Below are 19,614 nucleotides of genomic sequence, written 5' to 3' on the forward strand. Positions count from 1 at the left end.
TTATCGATCTATCGATCGAGACTACGATGACTATGCCCCTTTTACGCTAGCTGTATTTGTAACACACACCTTCAAGTTGGTAGGCTGATTCGAGCTCGGATTCGAGATTCAGCTCTTGTCTAATACTATATGAATCGATAGAAACCTCGATGACCACAGCCCTTTTTGGCAAGCACACATCTTTGCAGGCTGACTCGAGATACTCTAATACACCAGTCACCCTAATAGAACAGTCAAATGTTCATAGTTAGCTGTATGCTTTATCAAAAAACTAAACAAACTAGTATATGTGACCGGGCCTGCGAAAACAGAGCATGTGGGCACAAACTACACCCTGTCACTCTACAGGTAATATCTCAGTACTAGAACAGTAAATGCTTACTATGAGCTGAAAATTGCATTACCATAACATAATGGTTCAATAAGGTATGGGTGAGAAAGTAGGCAAAAATCATGTGCCCACATGTGCTGTTTTCGCAGGCCCGGTCACATATTAAAAATTTATGAATGAAGTAGTAATCCAAGCGATAAAAAGTAGTGAAACAAGAGATGAGCAATGGTAGCTATTACAGTATAGCTCAGTGGGAAATCCTACTTTGGCATTGAACACAAAATAATTGTTATACCATGCCAAAGTAGAGATTTCCCACTGAGGTACACTGTAATAGCTACCATTTTTCATCTCTTGTTTCACTACTTTTAATCGCTTGGGTTTGGATTCCTACTTCATTTATAAATTTATAATTTTAATATACTAGAGTTTCTTTAATTGCTACATTTACAAAAATAAAAAAAATAAAAATTACTGTTGATGTATTAAAATTGAATGCCACAATCACAGCTTATTTGGAAAAATTCAATCCCACAACCACAGCTTGCTTCATTCCCTATATAAGAGAAGAGAGATAAAGTATAACATTAAAGAAGTCTAATGATTTTGGATATAGTGTGCACTTCTATCAGGTGTGCAATGATTCCAGTTAACAAGATAATTATATGCACTGCCTTAATGAGATACACACACTGGTAGCAGTGCATATTATCTCGTTAAGGCAGTGTGTAACAAGATATACACACTGGTAGCAGTGCGTATATCTCGTTAACATTTTGAGTCATTGCAATAAGTGATATATATGCACTAGCTTTTCTTTGATCTGAGGTGTGAAAGTGGTACATATATATAATATTGGAATTATAACGCTAGGTAGAGCAGCTAAGTGAAAATATCATTCTCATTTTGATACTGTAAAAGCACCAAACTTGGCACAGCATTTGCTTAATTCATACTATTTCATATTAGATACAGTGCCATTAAAATTATGAATCATGTCACTCTCAAAAACCCAAAAAGTAAAACAATAAAAACTTATCTGGGAAGTCACAAAAGTGCTCTTAGCTGGATCAATACTACTATGCTGAAACTATGCATCTGCAGAGACGAGCAAGCAATGGTCATATCCAAAAGTTGTTCAAGGGAGGTATCCATCCAGGTCATTAGCTTACCATATTAAGAAACAGGGAGGATCATGGTATCTGAAGCTGTAAATGTGCAATATAATTATTACTATTATTGTTTCTATGATTGGATTGTGCCTGTACTTTTAACACTGAAATATCAACTCAATTAGAAGTGTTTAAATACCACATTTTGAAAGATTTTCTGATTATACCAGTAAATTTGAGACACATTCATGCTATCGAATTAAGCAAAAAACAAAGATTTTCAATGCACTTGTATGGTTTTCCGCCTTGCTATAAATGGGTTATAATTTAGTTTTAGAGTTTAAAAATATGTCCAAAGGCAATGATTTTGACATAGCACTATATCTCAAATGATTTAGTATACTGTACCTTACTCAACTTGTACAGTTGTACAGTGGCTGTACTGAAAATAAACAACATGCAGGCACTTACATTCACAGGCATCACTTCTTTTTGCATTAGCCTACAAAATTGTAACCTGGCTTAAAAATTAACATTTACTATTAATTTTATTATTATAATATATCTAATCCAAAACAGCCAAGCTGTAAAAAAAGTGTGCAGCCCTCAGAAAGGCTATGGTGAAAAAAGATGTGAAATCCAAGGTGGCGGCCAAGAAATGGCTGTGATGGTAGGTTAATGGTAAAAATTTTAATAATGACAATTTAGGTAAATTTTGTGAAGCGGCACAAAAATTCACCTGAATTCTCGTTATTAAAATTTTTACCATTAACCTACCATCACAGCCATTTCTTGGCCACCACCTTGGATTTCACATCTTTTTTCACCATAGCCTTTCTGAGGGCCACACACTTTTTTTACAACTTGGCTGTTTTGGATTAGATTTCATTTCTTTTTGTATTTGTATACCCCAAAGCCGGCCTATGGCCAGCTTTGGGACTTTTTTAACCTATGTTTTTTTCTTTACTACAGGAAGAAGCAAAGATGAAGTAGATGTACTTTAAATATTTTATCAGTAAATGTACAAATTATATATACTGTATAATACATATGTGACCGGATTTGCGAAAAGGGGTCTTCCACACACATCCAATTTGCCAACTTTGACACTTGATAACTTCAGATTGGAAAGAGCTATTGCCTTGATATTTGGACAGTGGTGAGCACCACTATAGCTGAATACATGGTGAAAGTTTCAGGTTAATATGTTACTTTAACACTGAGTTATGGTCTCCACCGTTTACGGAATTGGATGTGTGTGGAAGACCCCTTTTCGCAAATCCGGTCACATATATTGATTACAGAAATCTCCATGGTGGTTTCTTTGTAACTGAACACTCTACAAGGTGACTACTTCTAATTGCTCTCTCTACAGGGTGAATTGTTTGTAGCTGAACGATCTACAAGGTAACTTCTTCTAGCTGATCTCTCTACAGGGTGATGTGTTTGTAGCTGAATTTTGTATAGTTGATTTGTTTGCAGCTGAGCTCTTTACAGAATGGTTTCTTTGTAGCTGAACTCTCTACAAGGTGATTTCTTCTATAGCTGATCTTTCTGCAGGATGATTTGTTTGTACCTGAACTCTCACATGATTGTTTCTTTGAAGCTGAACTCTCTACAAGGTGATTTCTTCTAGCTGATCTTTCTACAGGGTGAATTGTTTGTAGCAGAACTCTCTACAAGGAAACTTCTTCTAGCTGATCTCTCTACAGGGAGATTTGTTTGTAGCTGAACTCTCTATACATGATTTGTTTGCGGCTGAATTCTCTACATGATGGTTTCTTTGTAGCTGAACTCTCTACAAGGTAACTTCTTCTAGCTGATCTTTCAACAGGGTGATTTGTTTGTAACTGAACTCTCTACAAGAAAACTTCTTCTAACTGATGTCTGAACAGGGTGAATTGTTTGTAGCTGAACTCTCTACAGGGTGATTTGTTTGTAGCTGATCTCTATACAGGTTACTTATTTCTAACTGATCTCTTGAATTCAGTTCAGAGTGACTGCTCTATTAGGATGACTGCTCTATTAGAGTATCTCGATCTCGCACTTGCTGCACCAAGTTGGATTTCGTGTTATAACTCCGTGGCTTTAAGTCTGATTCTTCTACACCATTGAAGATCCTTTCTAAGATGATAACTCCATCTGTACAGCGATTTTCAAAGCATTACCCCAAGTGGTTTATCAGGTAGGCGTGGCAAGCATAATAATAATAATAATAATAAAATAAAAAAATTAAAAATTAGCTAATCTCGATTGCGTAATTGTTACACACTGTTGATTGTTTCGCAGTATCTTCCTGGTTTTTAGCTCGATTTCTTTCAAACCACAAAAGGTTTGAGGTTCAATAGTTAACCTATTCACCCACCGATTTTCAGCTTCTTCCCACACGCGGTTTACCCTGTAAGCGTGACAACATATTGGTGTTATTTTTCGTGCATAATCGCTCATAACTATTTGCCTATTTATGGTATTCCAGCCAAAGTTGGTACCGTGATGCGCCTTTATACCCCCCTTCTGTGTGCCAAATTTCAAGGCAATCGGATAACGCGTTCGTGTTTTATAGCAGTTTTTGTAAGTGTGCGAAAAGAGGAAGAAAAATAAGAAGAAAAAACCCGAAGAAACTAAGCCAATTTTTGAAGTCGCATATCTCAGGAATTCCTGAAGCGATTTCGCTCAAATTTGGAATATGGAGTACTGAAGTTGGAGGGAATGTACACAGCAAAATTTGTCTTGTTTCATCAAGGCAGCACAGAGCTACAGAGGTGCGAAAATTGCGTTTTCTTTCTTCCTGTCAATATACTCACGGGGTTGCGCGCCGGCTTCTTGGGCCGCACGACACACTACCGTGTGCCTTGATATATGCACTGCCTTAATGAGTTACACACACTGGTAGCAGTGCATATTATCTCGTTAAGGCAGTGTGTAACAAGATATACACACTGGTAGCAGTGCGTATATCTCGTTAACATTTTGAGTCATTGCAATAAGTGATATATATGCACTAGGTTTTCTTTGATCTGAGGTGTGAAAGTGGTACATATATATAATATTGGAATTATAACGCTAGGTAGAGCAGCTAAGTGAAAATATCATTCTCATTTTGATACTGTAAAAGCACCAAACTTGGCACAGCATTTGCTTAATTCATACTATTTCATATTAGATACAGTGCCATTAAAATTATGAATCATGTCACTCTCAAAAACCCAAAAAGTAAAACAATAAAAACTTATCTGGGAAGTCACAAAAGTGCTCTTAGCTGGATCAATACTACTATGCTGAAACTATGCATCTGCAGAGACGAGCAAGCAATGGTCATATCCAAAAGTTGTTCAAGGGAGGTATCCATCCAGGTCATTAGCTTACCATATTAAGAAACAGGGAGGATCATGGTATCTGAAGCTGTAAATGTGCAATATATTACTATTATTGTTTCTATGATTGGATTGTGCCTGTACTCTTAACACTGAAATATCAACTCAATTAGAAGTGTTTAAATACCACGTTTTGAAAGATTTTCTGATTATACCAGTAAATTTGAGACACATTCATGCTATCGAATTAAGCAAAAAAACAAAGATTTTCAATGCACTTGTATGGTTTTCCGCCTTGCTATAAATGGGTTATAATTTAGTTTTAGAGTTTAAAAATATGTCCAAAGGCAATGATTTTGACATAGCACTATATCTCAAATGATCAAGACACACGGTAGTGTGTCGTGCGGCCCAAGAATCCGGCGCGTAACACCCGTGAGTATATTGACAGGAAGAAAGAAAACGCAATTTTCGCACCTCCGTAGCTCTGTGCTGCCTTGATGAAACAAGACGATTTTTGCTGTGGACACTCCCTCCACCTTCAGCACTCCACATTCCAAATTTGAGCGAAATCGCTTCAAGCGTTCCCGAGATATGCGACTTCAAAATTTGGCTTAGTTTCTTCGTTTTCTTCTTCTTCTTATTTTTCTTCCTCTTTTCGCACACTTACAAAAACTGCTATAAAACGCGACCGCCATATCCGATCGCCTTGAAATTTGGCACACAGAAGGGGGGTATAAAGGCGCATCTCTGTACCAACGTTGGTTGGAATACGATAAAAAGGAAAAGAGTTATGAGCGATTATTCACGAAAAATAACACCAATATGTTGTCACGCCTACAGGGTAAACCACGTATGGGAAGAAGCTGAAACTCGGTGGGTAAATAGGTTAACTATTGAACCTCAAACCTTTTGTGGTTTGAAAGAAATCGAGCTAAAAAACAGGAAGATACAACGAAAAAACCAACAGTGTGTAACAATTACGCAATCGAGATTAGCTAATAAAAATCTACTGCTTGCCACGCCTACCAGGTAAACCGCTTGGGGTAATGCTTTGAAAATCGCTGTACAGATGGAGTTATCATCTTAGAAAGGCTCTTCAATGGTGTAGAAGAATCAGACTTAGAGCCACGGAGTTATAACACGAAATCCAACTTGGTGTAGCAAGTGTGAGATCGAGATACTCTAATAGAGCAGTCATCCTAATAGAGCAGTCATCCTAATAGAGCAGTCACCCGAAGAGAATTCAAGAGATCAGCTAGAAACAAGTAACCTGTATAGAGATCAGCTACAAACAAGTCACCCTGTAGAGAGATCAGCCACAAACAATTCACCCTGTAGAGAGATCAGCTAGAAGAAGTTACCTTGTAGGGAATTCATGCAACTATAGAAAGAGATAATTCAGCTAGAAGAAATCATCTTGTAGAGTTCAGCTACAAAGAAACCACAATGTAGAGAGTTCAGCTACAAACGAATCACCCTGTAGAGAGATCAGCTAGAAGAAGTTAACTTGTAGAGAGTTCAGCTACAAAGAAACCATCATGTAGACAGTTCAGCTGCAAAAGAATCACCTGTAGAGAGTTCAGCTACAAAGAAATCTCCCTGTAGAGAGATCAGCTAGGAGAAGTTTCCTTGTAGAGAGTTCAGTTACAAAGAAACCAGCATGTAGCGAATTCGTTTACAAACTAGTGACCCTGTAGAGACATCAGCTAGAAGAAGTTACCTTGTAAAGAGTTCAGCTACAAAGAAACCATTCTGTAAAGAGCTCAGCAGCAAAAAAATCACCTGTACAGAATTCCACTACAAATAAGTCATAGAAAGATTAGCTAGAAGAAGTTACCTCGTAGAGAGTTCAGTTACAAAGAAACCACCATGTAGAGAATTCGTTTACAAACTAGTGACCCTGTAGAGACATCAGCTAGATGAAGTTACCTTGTAATGAGTTCAGCTACATAGAAACCATTCTATAAAGAGCTCAGCTGCAAACCAATCACCTGTATAGAATTCAGCTACAAACAAATCACCCTGTAGAGAGATCAGCTAGAAGAAGTTACCTTGTTGATAGTTCAGCTACAAACAAATCGCCCTGTAGAGAGATCAGCTAGAAGAAGTTACCTTGCAGAGAGTTCAACTACAAAGAAACCATCATGTAGAGAGTTCAGCTGCAAACGAATCACCTGTAGAAAGTTCAGCTACAAAGAAATCTCCCTGTAGAGAGATCAGCTAGGAGAGGTTTCCTTGTAGAGAGTTCAGTTACAAAGAAACCACCATGTAGAGAATTCATTTACAAACTAGTGACCCTGTAGAGACATCAGCAAGAAGAAATTACCTTGTAAAGAGTTCAGCTGCATAGAAACCATTCTGTAAAGAGCTCAGCTGCAAACCAATCACCTGTACAGAATTCAGCTACACACAAATCACCCTGTAGAGAGATCAGCTAGAAGAAGTTACTTTGTAGAGAGTTCAGCTACAAAGAAACCATCATGTGGAGAGTTCAGCTGCAAACAAATCACCTGTAGAGAGTTCAGCCACAAACAAATCACCCTGTAGAAAGATCAGCTAGAAGAAGTTACCTTGTAGAGAGTTCAGTTACAAAGAAACCACCATGCAGAAAGTTCAGCTACAAACAAATCACCCTGTAGAGAGATCAGCTAGAAGAAGTTACTTTGTAGAGAGTTCAGTTACAAAGAAACCATTCTGTAAAGAGCTCAGCTGCAAACAAATCACCTGTACAGAATTCAGCTACAAACAAATCACCCTGTAGAGAGATCAGCTAGAAGAAACCACCATGTAGAGAGTTCAGCTGCAAAGAAATCACCCTGTAGAAAATTCTGCCACAAACAAATTACCCTGTAGAAAGATCAGTTGGAAGAAGTAATCTTGTAGAGAGTTCAGTTACAAAGAAACCATCATGAAGAGAGTTCAGCTACAAAGAAATCACTCTGTAGAGAGATCAGCTAGAAGAAGTCACCTTGTAGAGAGTTCAGTTACAAAGAAACCACTATATAGAGAGTTTAACTGCAAACAAATCACCCTGTAGAAAAATCAGCTACAAACAAATCACCCTGTAGAAAGATCAGCTAGAAGAAGTCATCTTGTAGAGAGTTCAGCTACAAAGAAACCGCCATGTAGGGAGTTCAGCTAGAAGAAGTTACCTTGTAGAGATTTCAGCTACAAAGAAATCATCATGAAGAGAGTTCAGCTGCAAACAAATCACCTGTAGAGAGTTCAGCCACAAACAAATCACCCTATAGAAAGATCAGCTAGAAGAAGTTACCTTGTAGAGAGTTCAGTTACAAAGAAACCACCATGCAGAAAGTTCAGCTACAAACAAATCACCTTGTAGAGAGATCAGCTAGAAGAAGTTACTTTGTAGAGAGTTCAGCTACAAAGAAACCATTCTGTAAAGAGCACAGCTGCAAACAAATCACCTGTACAGAATTCAGCTACAAACAAATACCCTGTAGAAAGATCAGCTAGAAGAAGTCACCTTGTAGAGAGTTCAGCTACAAAGAAACCACCATGTAGGGAGTTCAGCTAGAAGAAGTTACCTTGTAGAGAGTTCAGCTACAAAGAAACCATCATGAAGAGAGTTCAGCTGCAAACAAATCTCCCTGTAGAGAGTTTAGTTAGAAGAAGTTACCTTGTAGAGAGTTCAGCTACAAAGAAACCATCATGAAGAGAGTTCAGCTGCAAACAAATCTCCCTGTAGAGAGTTTAATTAGAAGAAGTTACCTTGTAGAGAGTTCAGCTACAAAGAAAACATTCTGTAAAGAGCTCAGCTGCAAACAAATCACCTGTATAGAATTCAGCTACAAACAAATCACCCTGTAGAGAGATCAGCTAGAAAGAAGTTACCTTGTAGAGAGTTCAGCTACAAATTTAAAGAAACCATCATGTGGAGAGTTCAGCTGCAAACAAATCATCTGTAGGGAGTTCAGCTACAAAGAAACCACCATGTAGGGAGTTCAGGTAGAAGAAGTTACATTGTAGAGAGTTCAGCTACAAAGAAACCATCATGAAGAGAGTTTAGCTGCAAACAAATCTCCCTGTAGAGAGTTCAGTTAGAAGAAGTTACCTTGTAGAGAATTCAGCTACAAAGAAACCATTCTGTAAAGAGCTCAGCTGCAAACAAATCACCTGTATAGAATTCAGCTACAAACAAATCACCCTGTAGAGAGATCAGCTAGAAGAAACCACCATGTAGAGAGTTCAGCTGCAAAGAAATCACCCTGTAGAAAATTCTGCCACAAACAAATTACCCTGTAGAAAGATCAGTTGGAAGAAGTAATCTTGTAGAGAGTTTAGTTACAAAGAAACCATCATGAAGAGAGTTCAGCTACAAAGAAATCACTCTGTAGAGAGATCAGCTAGAAGAAGTCACCTTGTAGAGAGTTCAGTTACAAAGAAACCACTATATAGAGAGTTTAGCTGCAAACAAATCACCCTGTAGAAAAATCAGCTACAAACAAATCACCCTGTAGAAAGATCAGCTAGAAGAAGTCATCTTGTAGAGAGTTCAGCTACAAAGAAACCGCCATGTAGGGAGTTCAGCTAGAAGAAGTTACCTTGTAGAGATTTCAGCTACAAAGAAATCATCATGAAGAGAGTTCAGCTGCAAACAAATCTCCCTGTAGAGAGTTCAGTTAGAAGAAGTTACCTTGTAGAGAGTTCAGCTACAAAGAAACCATTTGTAAAGAGCTCAGCTGCAAACAAATCACCTGTATAGAATTCAGCTACAAACAAATCACCCTGTAGAGAGATCAGCTAGAAGAAACCACCATGTAGAGAGTTCAGCTGCAAAGAAATCACCCTGTAGAAAATTCTGCCACAAACAAATTTCCCTGTAGAAAGATCAGTTGGAAGAAGTTATCTTGTAGAGAGTTCAGCTACAAAGAAACCACCATGTAGAGAGTTCAGCTAGAAGAAATTAACTTGTAGAGAGTTCAGCTACAAAGAAACCATCATCTAGATAGTTCAGCTGCAAACAAATCACCTGTAGAGAGTTCAGCTACAAACAAATCTCCCTGTAGAGAGATCAGTTAGAAGAAGTTACCTTGTAGAGAGTTCAGCTACAAAGAAACCATTCTGTAAAGAGCTCAGCAGCAAAAAAATCACCTGTACAGAATCCAGCTACAAATAAATCACCCTGTAGAGAGAACAGCTAGAAGAAGTTACCTTGAAGAGTGTTCAGTTACAAAGAAACCACCATGGACAGTTCTGTAATAAATATATGTATTATATATATCTAATCAAAAACAGCCAAGCTGTAAAAAAAGGTGCGGCCCCAATAAAGGCCATGGTGAAAAAAGATGTGAAATCCAAGGTGGCGGCCAAGAAATGGCTGTGATGGTAGGTTAATGGTTACATTTTAATAACAACAATTCAGGTGAATTTGGTGCCAAGACCAAGCGGCACAAAATTCATCTGAATTGCCGTTATTAAAATGTAACCATTAACCTACCATCACAGCCATTTCTTGGCCGCCACCTTGGATTTCACATCTTTTTTCACCATGGCCTTTATGGGGGCCGCACCTTTTTTTACAGATTGGCTGTTTTTGATTAGATATCACTTCTTTTTGTATTTGTATACTGCAAAGCTGGCCATGGCTGGCTTTGGGGCTTTTTTAACCCATGTGTTTTTTTTCTTTACCACAGGAAGAAGAAAAGAACTTAAAGAAGAATTTTAGTACTTCAATTATTTTTGATTTTATTAGTAATTATACAAATTATATACATATATTTATTACATGCTCATTATTCCCCACAGGATTTTTTTTGCAGCTGATCTCTCTACTGGGTGACTTGAAATTTAGCTGAACTATATACAGGATGGTTTCTTTGTAGCTGAACTCTCTGTAACAGGTGATTTGTTTGCAGCTAAACTCTCTACATGGTGGTGTCTTTATAGCCGAACTCTCTACATGATGGTTTCTTTGTAGCTGAACTCTCTATAAGGTGACTTCGTCTAGCTGAACTCTCTACAGGGTGATTTTTTTGTAGCTGAACTCTCTACAGGGTGATTTGTTTGCAGCTGAACTCTCTACATGATGGTTTCTTTGTAGCTGAACTCTCTACAAGGTGACTTCGTCCAGTTGATCTCTCTACGGGGTGATTTGTTTCTAGCTGAACTCTCTACAGGTGAATTGTTTGCAGCTAAACTCTCTACATGGTGGTTTCTTTGTAGCTGAACTCTCTACAAGGTAACTTCTTCTCTACAGGGTGATTTGTTGTAGTTGAATTCTCTACAAGGTGGTTTGTATGAGGCTGAACTCTCTACATGGCGGTTTCTTTGTAGCTGAACTCTCTACAGAGTGATTTGTTTGCAGCTGAACTCTCTACATGATGGTTTCTTTGTAACTGAACACTCTACAAGGTGACTTCTTCTAGCTGATCTTTCTACAGGGTGAATTGTTGTAGCTGAACTATCTACAAGGTAACTTCTTCTAGCTGATCTCTATACAGGGTGATTTGTTTGTAGTTGAATTCTGTACAGGTGGTTTCTTTGTAGCTGAACTCTGTACATGATGGTTTCTTTGTAGCTAAACTCTTTACAAGGTGACTTCTTCTAGCTGAACTCTCTACGGGGTAATTTCTTTGTAGCTGAACTCTCTATATGATGGTTTCTTTGTAAATGAACTCACTACAAGGTGAATTCTTCTACCTGATCTCTCTACAGGGTGATTTGTTTGTAACTGAACTCTGTACAAGTGCATTTTTGTGGGTGATCTCACTGCAGGTTGATTTGTTTGTAGCTGAACTCACTAAAGGGTGATTTTGCTTGTAGCTGAACTCCTTGCATTGTATCTAGTTTCTAGCTGATCTCTCTACAGGGTGATTTGTTTGTAGCTGATCTCTCTACAAGTTGATTTGTGTGTAGCTGATCTCTCTGCAGGTTGATTTGTTTTAGCTGAACTCTCTACAGGGTGATTTACTTGTAGCTGAACTCCTTACATTGTGACTAGTTTCTAGCTGATCTCTCTACAGGGTGATTTGTTTGTAGCTGATCTCTCTACAAGTTGATTTGTTTGTAGCCGATCTCTCTACAGGGTAATTTGTTTGTAGCTGAACTCTGTACAAGGTGCTTTTTTGTAGGTGATCTCACTGCAGGTTGATTTGTTTGTAGCTGAACTCACTAAAGGGTGATTTGCTTGTAGCTGAACTCCTTACATTGTGTCCAGTTTCTAGCTGATCTCTCTACAGAGTGATTTGTTTGTAGCTGAACTCTCTATAAGGTGATTTATTTGTAGCTGAACTCCTTACATTGTGTGTAGTTTCTAGCTGATCTCTCTACAGGGTGATTTGTTTGTAATTGATCTCTCTACAAGTTGATTTGTGTGTAGCTGATCTCTCTGCAGGTTGATTTGTTTGTAGCCGATCTCTCTATAGGGTAATTTGTTTGTAGCTGAACTCTCTATAAGTTGATTTGTTTGTAGTTGATCTCTCTGCAGGTTGATTTGTTTTAGCTGAACTCTCTACATGCTGATTTGTTTGTAGCCGATCTCTCTACAGGGTAATTTGTTTGTAGCTGAACTCTCTACAAGTTGATTTGTGTGTAGCTGATCTCTCTGCAGGTTGATTTGTTTGTAGCCGATCTCTCTACAGGGCAATTTGTTTGTAGCTGATCTCTCTACAGGGTGATTTTTTGTAGCTGACCTCTCTTCAGGGTGATTTGTTTCTAGCTGATTGCTCTACAGGTTGATTTGTTTGTAGATGAACTCTCTACAGGGTAATTTGCTTGTAGCTGAACTCCTTACTTTGAGTCTAGTTTGTAGCTGATCTCTCCACAGGGTGATTTGTTTGTAGCTGAACTCCTTACATTGTGTGTAGTTTCTAGCTGATCTCTCTACAGGGTGATTTGTTTGTAGCTGATCTCTCTACAAGTTGATTTGTGTGTATATAGCTGATCTCTCTGCAGGTTGATTTGTTTGTAGCCGATCTCTCTACAGGTAATCTGTTTGTAGCTGAACTCTCTATAAGGTGATTTGTTTGTAGCTGATCTCTCTGCAGGTTGATTTGTTTTAGCTGAACTCTCTACAGGGTGATTGCTTGTAGCTGAACTCCTTACATTGTGTCTAGTTTCTAGCTGATGTCTCTACAGGGTGATTTTTTGTAGCTGAACTCTCTTCAGGGTGATTTGTTTCTAGCTGATCTCTCTACAGGTAGATTTGTGTTGATTTGTTCATTGCTGACCGCTCTAAAGGTAATTGATTTGTTGCAGTTGAACACCCTGCAAAGTGTTTTGTTTGTAGCTGATCACTCTAAAGGGTAATTTGTTTGTAGCTGAACCCTCTCCACAGTGACTTGTGTGTAGCTGAATTCTGTGTAACTGAATTCTCTAGAGAGTGACTTAATTGTAGCTGAATTCTCTACACAGTGCATGACTTGTTTATAGCTGAACTTTCTTCAGTGTGACTTGTAATGTTCTGAATCTCTATAGTGGTATATTTGCTTAACTCTCCACATGGTAATTGTCTTCTTGCTGAACTGTCTATAAGATTAACTGTTTGCAGCTGAACTCCCTACAGAATAACTTGCGATGTAATAAAATTCTATAATGGAGTAAATAAATTAGCCGAATGCTCTATTAGGGTGACTGTTCTATTAGAGTATCTCGATCTCGCATTTGCTACACGGAGTTGGCTTTCGAATCATAACTCAGTGGTTTGTAATCCGATTCTTCTGTACTACTGCAAGGACTTTCTATGAAGATTATTCCAGCTATACACCGATTTTCAGCTCATTGCTCTAAGCGGTTTGCCTAGTAGACGTGAAAACTAATACTTTTTTATTCATAAAAATCGATCGCGTAATTGTGACACAGGTTGGGTTTTGTGTCATATCTCCGTGGTCTTTATCTCGATTCCTTTCAAACCACCAAAAGGCACTCTTACGATCGTTACTCCATCTACATAGCAATTTTCAACTCATTCCATGAAGCGGTTTACCCTGTAGGCGTGACAACAAATCGATCTTGTTTTACGCGAATAATCGGTCATAACTCCTGCACCATTCATCGGATTGTACCAAATTTGATGCTAGGATTCGCCGTTGGACTCCCTTTCTGTGTGCCAAATTTCAAGGCGATCGGAGTACGCGTTTGCTTGTTATAGCAATTTTTGCAAGTGTGCGAAAAGACGAAGAAGAAAAAAAAAACGAAAAAAAAAACGAAACTTTGGCAGCTTGTATCTCGGAAATGGCTGGAGCGATTTCCTTCAAATTTGGAATGTTGACTCCCTTGGCTGGCGGGCAACTGTGTAGCAAATTTGGTTCCAATCAGATAAGTGATCACCGAGATACAAAGGTGTGAAAATGACGTTTTCGTTCTTCCTGTCAATATACTCACGGTGTGGCGCGCCGGCTTCTTGGGCCGCACGACACACTACCGTGTGTCTTGATATAATTTGTACATTTACTGATAAAATCAGAAATATTTAAGGTACATCTGCTTCATCTTTTCTTCTTCCTGTGGTAAAGAAAAAAAAGATAGGTTTAAAAAGTCCCAAAGCAGGCCATAGGCCGGCTTTGGGGTATACAAATACAAAAAGAAGTGAAATCTAATCCAAAACAGCCAAGCTGTAAAAAAAGTGTGCGGTCCTCAAAAAGGCTATGGTGAAAAAAGATGTGAAATCCAAGGTGGCGGCCAAGAAATGGCTGTGATGGTAGGTTAATGGTAAAAATTTTAATAACGACAATTCAGGTGAATTTTGTGCCAATTGACCAAGCGGCACCAAAATTACCTCAATTGTTGTTATTAAAATTTTTACCATTAACCTACCATCACAGCCATTTCTTGGCTGCCACCTTGAATTTCATATCTTTTTTCACCATAGCCTTTTTGAGGGCCGCACACTTCTTTTACAGTTTGGCTGTTTTGTATTAGATTTAGTATACTGTACCTTACTCAACTTGTACAGTTGTACAGTGACTGTACTGAAAATAAACAACATGCAGGCACTTACATTCACAGGCATCACTTCTATTTGCATTAGCCTACAAAATTGTAACCTGGCTTAAAAATTAACATTTACTATTAATTTTATTATTATAATATATATATATATATATATATATATATATGGATTAGCAAATCAGCCTAGGTACAGTGTTAGCCCAATAGTCACTTACGCATATGGGTATGAAGGTGGTTTGGTTGAAGAAATGATGACAGTCTTGTTTAGGTTTACTGCATTGTAAACAAATGCATTTGACATGCATACCATTGGAGCTACAGATATGATACAAAGATTTTTGAACTCTCCATGAGATGTATAAAGATATTGTATATTTTTAATGATTTAAGTCTTTCTTCGTTGAGTAATGGACCGACAAAACCTTGCATACTATTTCTTCTTTGTATCATGTGTAATTTTACAATCTTTTTTCTCAATACACATGCTTGTGCAAACTTGTCAGGTTTTTAGCTGAGATGATTACAATTACAGTATATTTTACTGTACATTAAGCAAAAGCCAACTGACAACTTATTCAAGTGTTTTGATAACTAAAACATGATGTATATATATGGGCTTAACATGCTTCAAGCAAGGCTTTGGGACTTTTTTGATTTCAAAACATGACTATAGTTTCTGGAAAGCAGCAAATCCTCCTCACCTAGAACAGTGAATGCCATACTGAAAGATAACATTATATTCAATATTGCTTTTAGTCTGGTAAAGCATACTGTGACAGTCATGCCTTTGAGAAAACTTCCTGAATCAATGAAGGTGCGTAGCTGGTAAGTATTCCAATTGTTGTACTTGAACTTTGATACTTAACATGAGCAAGCTTTGTTCGCAATAAGTGTTATGCATGGTTAATGTAATACTAACACAATATGTGACCATCTCAGTAAAAATCCGTCCAGTCCACACAGCTTTTGAATTTTTGTTTAATTCTCTCTGTAGTGTCCAAAGAATGAGTCGCCAAAGTTTCAGTTGATTATGTTGACTACTTTAGGAATCACAGCATTATATAGACAGTACGAAGAGCAAACAAGTAAGATTGTCAACTACATTAAAGATGCTTATAATTACTTCCATTTACACTAGTCTACATTGTTGGATGAAAATGTTCGCCATGGATTGGTAAATCAACCAAGGTATAGTTTCAACCTTGTAGCCACCTGTGCATATAATTATTAAGTATGAAGTGTTAATGATCTTGTTTATGTCTACTGTATTGAACTCAAGTAACATGAATATCATTAGGACTACAAAGTGAAACAAAGAATTTTGAACTCTCCATGAGTAAGCAAGTACAGTTTGAGTCTTGCTTTTCCAAACAATGGCTAAAAAAATTACCTGTGCATTTGCTTTTGTACCTGCATAATGTAGCCACTTTCTTAACAAAGTCAGGAAATTTTGGTCCTAGGGTTACTGAAATAAACAGGTTTCACTGTAACTATATCAGTGATGGTGATATTAACAGACAAAATCCCTTAGCAAATGTTGCCTAGAAACCCAAACATTTGGAGTAACACACCCTTTTTGTAAAAGGGGCCTACACTGTAAACGAAGAAATGTGTGCATTGTGTGTACAAATTTCCAACCTTTTTGAAAACAAATACAACACACAAAACACAAACTACAAAAACAAATGCATGCACACAAAAACACAAAATTATATACATTCAAGATGCTTAAGTTAAAGGGTGTGGCACGCATTTCTCTTATAATTATTCATCTTGTTTTGTTTGAGATAAATACCGTAATTTCTCTAAAAATTCGGCATATTTTTAAATCAATAATTTTTGTCTCGCCGAATTTCGGCCTATAATTAGATGGTAATCACCACTAAATTTAGTTGATCGACCACTCGTCACAGTATAATTTGCATTGTCGATATTAAGACTAGACAACTCTGACGTTCTTGTCACTATCAGCATCCATCGCAAAAAATAGGAAACGTGCCGAATTTTTTATTGGAGAAAATTATTTCACTGTTGAATATGGGTGCCGAATAAATAGAGGGGCCGAATTTTTAGAGAACTTACGGTACTCACAAGTAAAATGGGTGCCATGCCCTTTAATTAACGAGTTTTTTTAATCTCTTGCACTCTTGCACGATGATGTTGCATTTGTGGGGTACAGTAATTACTTAATGCGGTAATGCAATATGCAGTACTACTTCAAAAAACGTTTACCTGCATTAAATTTTCTAAACATACAAATAATTTCCAAATTCTTTTAGGTTTTTGTTTTCTCAATAATGCATGCTTGTGCATAGCAGGCAGAATTTTTATGATGAGATAGTCACATTTGTGACCCAGCTTGTGAAAACAGCACATTTGGGCATAAAGTGGCACACTACAGGTAATATCTCAGTGCTGGGGTGTACTGATTGTATTCTAAAACTTGTATTACTGTCCTGATTATCCAAATACAGCTGGAATTTGTATCACCATAGCATGATGCAATCATGATATGCATCATACAAGTTTTAAAAGAAGGCAAGCACCCATACGTGTTGTGTTGCAAACCCAGTACTGTTTTATGAAATAGATATAAATGTTGACTTGTAAATATACTGTATACTTATTATACAGCAACTTCCAGTCCTTTATGACAAGTGCCAGTTTCAAGCTGTCTTGCATTGAAATACAAATGCATTAATTTTAAACACAACACTACTAGTCTACTTAGCTAAGTAGCCAGCAATGTCCTTCACTACAATGATGTCCCACAAACTTAATAATCACACTGGGACAAAAGCATCGACGAATGGGCTACACATGGCTATGGTATTCTCTGAGTAAGGCTTTAATGGTGCCTATGCATGGCTTTAGGTGCACTCAATGTGATATTTGCTATACCCATGCAACAACTCTTATAGTACCATCACATGTATGTCAAGTTATAACTGGACTGTTATGTAAAATAATCAGCTTGCACATAATTATAGTGTGATCAAGACTAACGGTAGTACTGTAAAAATGTGTGTCCAAGAAACTGCAAGTACCCAAAACCCAATGTGAAAAACAGCTCAACTGAAGAGAAAAATAACTGGTAACTGAAAGAGCTGATATCTAGATTAGCCAAGAATACAACTAACTATAATTACTTAAGTTTTAATTCATGCAACAACACCTGGCTGTAAAGCAGGTGCATATGCAATTATACATCAAAGTAAAACTAACTGGTAACTGAAACAGCTGATATCTGAAGCAGCCAAGAATGAATGCTCATATACAACTAATTCAAATTTTAACATGAACTTTTATCATTCAGCTGTGTTCTATATTCACTCTTGCTGCATCCTTAAGTAATTTCTTTAATTCTATAATTAGCTGGTAATTTGGCCACTTTTTTGTTCTATATACTGTACTGACTATAAAAAGGCAGCCAAATTATCAGCCAATTATAGAATTAAAAGAAATTACTTAAGGGTGCAGCAAGAGTGAACATAGAGCACAGCTGAATGATAAAAGTTCAATGTTAAAATTTTGAATTAATTGTATATGTGACAGGATTTGCGAAAAGGTACCTTTTCCACACATTTTACAGGCAAGCAAATATAATGATGTAACGCTTGACTACATATGCTGGTCAGCTTGCTCTTAGTTTCAAAATGTAGCCAGATACTTTAGCTGTTCTCATGGAAAGTTTCAGACAAGTGTATGTAATTACTAAAAAGTTATGAAGCTTCAAAGATCAAAAAATGGGTCAAATTTTGTGTGTGAAAAAGGTACCTTTTTGCAAATCCGATGAACATTCATTTTGGCTGCTTCAGATATCAGCTGTTTCAGTTGCCAGTTAGTTTTACTTTCATGTGTAATTGTATATGCACCTACTTTACAGCTAAGGTGTTCTTGCATGGATTAAAACCTTAGTAGTTGTATTCTTGGCCACTCCAGATATCAGCTCTTTTAGTTACCAGTTATTTTTCTCTTCAGTTGAGTTGTTTTTCACATTGGGTTCCGGGTACTTGTAGTTTCTTGGATGTGCCTTATTTTTTACAGTGAAGGTGTTTTTGGGTGGATTAATGTGTTAGAGTAGGCATACTTTGGATGGGTTGTGATACTATTGCAGTACTGATTACTGGGACAAGCATCACTGATGAATCATTTGACGTCTGGTGTAGTGTTGTAGGATGAAGTGATCCAGATGGTGAGCTGATGCCATAATCAGGTAGTGATATATTAATAGTAGTTGTAGTGGGTGGTGGTGAATAGAGTACTTGTAATAATTCTGTAATAGGAGAAAACAATGTAAAAACTGTTCCCAAATAATTAATAGTAGTGCTGAAAATAGCAAATGATGCACCTTCCATTACAGTAATGTGTAAAAGCCAGTGAAATTAAAGTAACAACCATTTAGCTCAACCAAAGCAACAAATACCCATGGTAGCTCAGCAAGCCTCAAGTACAAATTACCACAAACAAAATTGTTTACATCGTGTGGTTAGCTGGCTACATAAACAGCTGCCTACAAACATTGTCACATGTCTGGTTACCCTCTAAATGTGGGATGAAACAAAACCACAGGGAGGCCATAATTCCCAGACGGTATGGCAGTATTTTAAAAAAAAATTAAAAAGCTGGTGGTATTTAAACTAGTATGACTAAAATATCACAGAATGCTAACAATATCAGTATATCACCAAGCTCTATTAATGAATTAATATTGCAATTTACCTCTATTTGTGGTTGTAGCAACAAAAACATACATACAGGTGAGTAATATTTTTTTAACTTTATACATGTTTTAATGCAAAAAAAAATTCACTTTTGAATGTATCATAGTGGCAAAGCAACACATACAGCAGTAGCTAATAGGCACATAAAAACAGAAAGTTGATGTAGTGCTAATTATAAAAAAATCTGGTGCCATACAACCAGCTGAAATATCATTTTA

General features: G+C 37.3%; 1 protein-coding gene across 1 annotated transcript in view; it reads right to left on the reverse strand.

Moving 5' to 3' along the window:
• Positions 1-19,614, reverse strand: part of LOC136246504 (uncharacterized) — a 152,258-nt gene that overhangs the window by 42,643 nt on the left and 90,001 nt on the right. Inside the window, exon 15 of the mRNA XM_066037984.1 lies at positions 18,763-18,948. Within this exon, the coding sequence (XP_065894056.1) occupies positions 18,763-18,948 (186 nt within the window). The remainder of the gene's footprint in view (positions 1-18,762; positions 18,949-19,614) is intronic.

Source organism: Dysidea avara, chromosome 2 (genome assembly GCF_963678975.1).
Source record: "Dysidea avara chromosome 2, odDysAvar1.4, whole genome shotgun sequence".
In the NCBI taxonomy this organism is placed as follows: domain Eukaryota; kingdom Metazoa; phylum Porifera; class Demospongiae; order Dictyoceratida; family Dysideidae; genus Dysidea; species Dysidea avara.